At 58.7% G+C, this 6,030-nt stretch overlaps 1 protein-coding gene across 1 annotated transcript; it reads right to left on the bottom strand.

Annotated features, from left to right (window-relative positions):
• Window positions 1–1,633: 1,633 nt before the first annotated feature.
• Window positions 1,634–4,411, bottom strand: EGR4 (early growth response 4). The gene is made up of 2 exons (XM_048943658.1): window positions 3,831–4,411; window positions 1,634–3,564 (listed from the first exon to the last, which is right to left on the bottom strand). The coding sequence occupies exons 1-2, from the start codon at window positions 3,967–3,969 to the stop codon at window positions 2,282–2,284; spliced, it is 1,422 nt and encodes a 473-aa protein (XP_048799615.1). The 5' UTR covers window positions 3,970–4,411; the 3' UTR covers window positions 1,634–2,281.
• Between the last annotated feature and the right edge of the window lie 1,619 nt (window positions 4,412–6,030).

Below are 6,030 nucleotides of genomic sequence, written 5' to 3'. Positions count from 1 at the left end.
TGGTCTGGTCCCTGAGCGCCCAGCTTTGTCCTGATCTGGAGCCTCAGTCACTGTCTGGTTCTTAGTAGAGTCCTGGCCTGGATCATGGTCCTGTATCAGAGAATGCCTTGGGTTGGAAGATCTCAAAGACCATGTAGTCCCAACCCAAAAATCTCATCTTGGACCTCGGCTTGGTCCTGATCTGTCCCCAAGCACCCCACAGCAGCCCTTGCCTTATTCCTCCTCCAACCCCAAGCACTCCAGCTTGGTCCTTGGTGCCAAAGCCACCCAGCACGGTGTTCCTTTCTTTGTGAACACAGCTCTGGGGAGATGGCATGGGGAGACCATCCCAGGGGACAAGCAGCTGTCCCCATGCCCAAGAAACCCTGAAAGGTTGTGGTACAACCTGCCCCCATCCTGCCCTGAGTCAGCTGCATCCTCCATCCCTTCCTCCCTCGATAGCTCCGCTCATGGAGCAGAGCTTGGAGGCTTTACAGAGCCCAGAGCTTTTGCAGAGCTTTCAGGCTCTCATCAATGATGGATGAACTTTGGGAGGGGTATTAATAAAGCCTCATGCATGATGCATGGCTGAGTGGCGTGTGGGAATTGCGTGTGCCCTCTCCTGGTGTGGTGCTGCAGTGGGTGCCAGCAGGAGCACCGCCCAGAGGGGGTGAGCACCCTTGGGTGCCAATGGGGGCCTGAGACTTAAGGACAGGTGCAAGGGGACTTTTAGGACGTAGGGCACCAGGTACAACTGTCCACATTCCACCTCTCCGCAGCCCTGAAAGACCTTTCGTCCAAGTTCCCAAATTCATTTCCCACCCACGGCCACCCCATGGTGTGGGGCAGGGGGTTCTGTGGGAATAACACGGGATAACGGTGTCCCTCATAACGGTGTCCCTCATCCCTGGAAGGATGCTGCAGCCCAAATGCCAGCAAAGAGCTGAGGGATACCGAGGATGGAGCGGGAAATCTCTATTCCTCCGTAACGCAGTTTTGGCTCAGATGGCCAATTTTCTGAGATGGTAACGAGGAGAAAAATAACCTCGATCCCTGAGGCCCATTTTCCCCCCGTTTCTTGCAGGATGCCTCCTTCTTGCCCTCTACCCAAGCCTTGCTGGTGCTCAGAGGCACACATCCTTTCCACCGCTTGCATCGAGACCCCCGGGATGCCGTGTCCGTGCCTCCTTCCTGCAGCACAGCCCCACAATGCCCCCATAATACCGCAGGGACCACAGGTTGGGGCCGCCCGAGGCTGAGCCGACTGTGGGACTCCAAGTAGGACAAATCCCTCCAGGAGCAGCGCTGGGCTGGTGCCCAGGGCACAGCATCCGCAGCCACGTTGCTCCCTGCAAAGCAACCCAGAGCCACAGCGTCCTTCTTGCAGAGAACCCCTTCCCCTCTGTGCCTTGGGACAGAGCTGCCCACCCTGCGATAGGGGGATGAAGACCATCCCCGCTGATGGGTTCTCCATCCCTGCTGATGGGTTTCCCCTCCATGCTCAGTTATTTGGGCCCTTTCCCCCCCCCGTGATGTAGCAGCTAAAGGTCAAAACAAAAAAACGCCGCAGAAATCCCACGGCTGTCGCGGGTTTTGAAAGGCAGAGAGAGCTGGGATGAGAACAAAGCTTTAATTATAAAAATAGACACGACTCTGCAATAGTCCTGATAGATTCTTTTTACAAACAGGAAAATATTTATAACCATAATTACGACCATCACCGTTCCTAAAGGGGCGCCGCCGCTCACCGCTCTCCATCGTGAAGCCGCGCGGCGCCCGCTCCTCTGCCACTGCCTTCCATTGGCAAAGCACTCCGTGCGCCCAGAACGCTGCGTGCAATGCAGGCGAGGCACAGCTGGCTGCAAACTCAGCCCCAGCCCGTGTGTCCGTGAGTATAAAAACGGTGGGCAATCCCCTTCTGTACAGTGTATTCGGCCCTGTTTTCCTCCTTGGAAGAGGAGCTGTAGGGATGACTCAGTCTCTGCAGGTTGGAGATGGCTCCATTGGCTGGAGGTGTTGATTTCGGTGGTAATGGTGGAAAGTCTTGGTGGCAGATGGACTGGATGATCTTAGAGGTCTTTTCCAACCAACCATTCCGTGATTTTATGGCAATGTGAGTCGTTCTGTCCAGCGCTGCCTGGTCCGAACCTCTCCTCCCAGCGCTCCTTTTGTGGCAACCTTCACTGGCACCTTCTCCACGGCTGCACCATCTCCAGGTTGTTCCCACCACGGGATGCTCTTCCACGGGACGTTCGACGTCCTGTATTGGGAAACACCACCTCCCATCACCAACATGGGGTTTTCACAGCGTGCCGAAGGAGAGACCCACCGAGAAGAACCCCAAGCCTTTGAGCTTCTCCTCCGTCCGCGCTTTCTGCTTCAGGTGGACTTTGCTGTGTCGCTTCTTTTCATCGCTACGGGCGAAGCGCCGCCCGCAGGTGTCACAGGAGAAGGGCTTCTCACCCGTGTGAGTGCGGATGTGGGTGGTGAGGTGGTCGCTGCGGCTGAAGTTGCGCAGGCAGATGCGGCACTGGAAGGGTTTGTGGCCCGTGTGGATGCGCAGGTGCCGGTTGAGCTCATCGGAGCGGGCGAAGCTCCGCACGCAGTTCTCCACTGGGCAGGCAAAGGCTTTCTCGTGGGGTTTGGGGCAGAAGCATTTGGAAGAGCACTTGGTGCGGCGCGTCTTCTTCTTGGGCTCGGCTAAGGTAGGAGGGGTGGGCAGCAGGGAGGGGACGGAGGTTGGCACAGGGTGGCCTAAAAAGTCCGTGGGGGGCACCGAAGGCGAGGGATGGGGATGGAGGATCTCGGTGGAGCCCATCAGACCTGGAAGGACGTCGGGTTGTGCCAAGGAAGAGTCGAACTCAGGCATCAGCTGGGCAGGGAGGTTCTGGATTTTGGTATCAGCAAAGTTCTCCGGCTCACAGCCAAAACCCAAATTGGTGCTGGGGAAACAGCCAGGATCCTCCGTGAGGCTTCCGAGCTCTGCCTGGCAGCTGATGGTCAGCGTGTTTTCCATCTTGGAGCCCAATGGATGGAACATGGCCTGGCCGCTCTCCCCCGCTGGGAAGGTCTCGGTGGGATGGAAGCCAGTGGGCAGGAAGGGTTGATGTGGGGTGATGGGCTCCCACTGGGCACAGGGGGCTTTGAACTTATCCAGCGCTGTGGAGCTGGAGGGCAGCTTGATGTCCTGCTTGGTGTCCAGCAGCTTGCTCTCGAAGAAGCACTGGGAGGTGGTTCCCAACGAGGGCTGAGGCTGCAGCGGGTGCACGGCGTCCGCAGAGGGGAAGCTGCCGTAGCTCTGCTCGGCGAAGGGGGCTTGCATGGAGCCATTCATTTCAGGCTGGCAGCTGGGATAGATGTCCATCTGGTTGGGTGCCACCTCAGGACAGGGATAGAGCGCATCCAGGTGTCTTTGGTGGCCTTCAGAGGGGGCGAAGGGGGAGATGCCCAAGATCCCTGACATCAGGTTGAAGAGGGACTCCTGGTCCTGGGGGTGCTCAGGCACAGCCTTGATGAAGAAGCTGCCGGTGTAGCTGAGCGAGGGGGACAGCTGGCTGCCCAGGGGGGGGTATTCCAGCAGCTCACCTGGGGATGCAGAATGGAAAGCGTTAGGAAGATAATGGGGTGCAGGCCGGGAGACGCGAGGGAACGGTGGGAGTTGGATGGTGCGTCACTGTGTGGTTTCCCTCCCCCTCCCCCCGGGGACGCACAGGGAGCCCTGGGCTTCACCTCCCCACCCCTACCCTGGGCACTGCCTGACCCACAGCCAAGGGCTGCAGGGCAGAGGAGGGGATGCTCGGTTCCAGGCAAAGGAATGCAGTCCCAGCAGGGTGCCCCAGCCCTGCCCTTACCTCCGAGGAATTCGGCCTCTTCCAGAAGTTGCTGCTCAGGCTGCCCCAAGCCCTGCAGGTCCCCGGCTTTCATCTCGCAGCTCTCCTCGTACTTGGAATACAACGGGTCCGAGCAGGAGAAATCCATCACGTTGAGCATTTCGCTGGGATGCAGGGATGGATCAGACGGAGTGGGCTGGGGGATGCTCCGGGTGAGCCGGGTAGGAATGCTCCAGGGATGCTTCGGGTTATCCAGAGGATGCTCTGCAGTACCCGAGGTGATGCTTGGGATGCTTGGGGTTATTCGGATGGTGCTTGGGATGCTCTGGAGGATGCTTAGGGTTATGCAGAGGATGCTCAGGGTGCTCCAGGAGGATGCTTGGGGTTATCCAGGCGATGCTCCGTGGTGCCCTGCGTGATGCTCGGGATGCTCAGAGTGATGCAGGGGATGCTTGGGGTGACGCAGGGGACGCAGGGGGTGCTTGAGGAGCTCGGTGAAGGTGCCGGGGACCCTGCAGGGGATGCAGCGACGCGCTGGGAACAATCCTAGAGACGCTGCAGGATGCGTAGGGCAATCCGGAGGGTAAGGAGGAAGGTGCCGGGGGGGCTCGGGGCGGTGCTGGGGGTTCGGTCGGGGTTTCCGTGCCCGGGGGGGCGGGAGGGGGCCGGCGGAGCAGCGCAGCCCGTGCGGACACCCGGCTCTCCCTCCCCGCCACCCCCTTTATAGCTGCAGCGGGGCTGCTCCGACCCTTCCGCCGCAGCCATTTCTGGAGTCCCCAGTGAGGCTGCCGTGACGTAAATGCCCATACATGGACTCAGGATGTAGGCTAGGGAGTCCCAATAAGGAAATCTCTCCCGTGACGCGCTGCCCCTTCCCTCCCCCCACCCCTCCCTCCGCCTTTTCTCTCGGTTCTTTTTTTTCCCTCTCCCCCCCCCCACTTTCCCTTTCTCCTTCTCTTTCTCTCTTTATTTTAACTATCAATCTCCAGATCTCAACAAATCGTTGCGAGCCGCGCGGGCGCTGCAGAGCCGCGGTGCCTTCGCTCCGCGTGTGCGCGCGCGTCTGTGCCCGCTTCGTGTGCCCGTGCATCCGCGTGCATCAGTTCACGCGCCCAGCGACGCGAGCTGATGCGCGCACACCTCTATCTGTGCGCATTCACGTGCACTTCCATGTTATCTCTGTGTATTTCTGCACGCGCCCCTGCGTGTGCGCGCAATCCCCGTGCTGTGCAAGCGCGCACACACACACACGTGTGCACAACCCCCCCCTGGGGTCCCTTGGGAGCCCCCAGCCCCGCTCTTGGGACGCAGCGCCCTCCGGATGCGGCCCCGAGCGTTGGGCTTCTGGCTCCGCTCCCAACGTGGGCTGCTGTTCTTCCAGATTTACATCTCCCCAAGCTCTTATTCGCCTTCTGCTATATATTTTTTTTCTCTTCCTTCCCCGTGAATTGCCTTTTGTTGCTCTTGTTCCTTCTAGAAGCGTGAAAGGTGCCGGCTTTGAGGTTTCTCCCCCTCTTCCCGAGGAGGTTTTTGCAACGCTTTGCCGTTCCTGCTGGCATTTTGCGCTCAGATCCCGGCTGTGCGGCTGCTCCTGCGATGGGGCGAGCAGCCAAAGGCTGCAGGCAGCTCCTCCTGCTCCCCAGCCCTCCCCGCACGTGGCTCCCACCCAGCACGGTGCCACATGCACGGATTCAGGCTGGGAAAAGGCACACTGACCCCATCGATGCGCCCAAAGGGGATGTTTTAAGGGTAGACGTGATAGGAGCAGTGATTTGGAAGGCTCTTTCCAATGCTGCTCTCAGCATCTTGAAATCTGCACTGAAGAAAGCCTGCTTGTCCAGCTTCATCATTTGGAGATTTCCAGCTCCCCAAACTTTCCATATTTTCAGTTTTCTGTGTTTCCAGTTTTCCAAATTTCCAAAAGCAACCTGGATTTAAAGCCCAGCCCAGCAGTGGCCATGCCTTGGTGAGCTGGCATTGAGCACGGTTGGTTTGGGCAAGGAGGGGAAGGCTTTCTCAAGGTGATTTGGAGCCCACTAGAAAGTAGTTGTAGGGCAGTATTCGCAGTGCAGCCCAATGGGAAAGTCAGCGTTGGCTGTGAGCATTGCATCTGGGATGTGGCTGCGGTGGGAAGGAAGGAGAAAGCTGCAAAGGGGCTGGGAATTATAGAGCCATGGGATGGTTTGAGTTGGAACTCTAAGGGTCGTCTGGTTCAACTCCA

This window comes from Lagopus muta, chromosome 4 (genome assembly GCF_023343835.1).
Source record: "Lagopus muta isolate bLagMut1 chromosome 4, bLagMut1 primary, whole genome shotgun sequence".
NCBI classification, from domain to species: Eukaryota; Metazoa; Chordata; class Aves; order Galliformes; family Phasianidae; genus Lagopus; species Lagopus muta.
This window is presented reverse-complemented; position numbering and strand designations above follow the sequence as displayed.

What these genes read in the sequence shown, in the direction of transcription:
- EGR4 (XM_048943658.1), bottom strand. Translation starts at nt 3,969, where the DNA reads ATGCTCAACGTGATGGATTTCTCCTGCTCGGACCCGTTGTATTCCAAG. An exon ending in AGAGGCCGAATTCCTCGGAG is followed by an intron (nt 3,565 to 3,830) that starts GTAAGGGCAGGG and finishes CTGCATCCCCAG; the next exon opens with GTGAGCTGCTGGAATACCCC.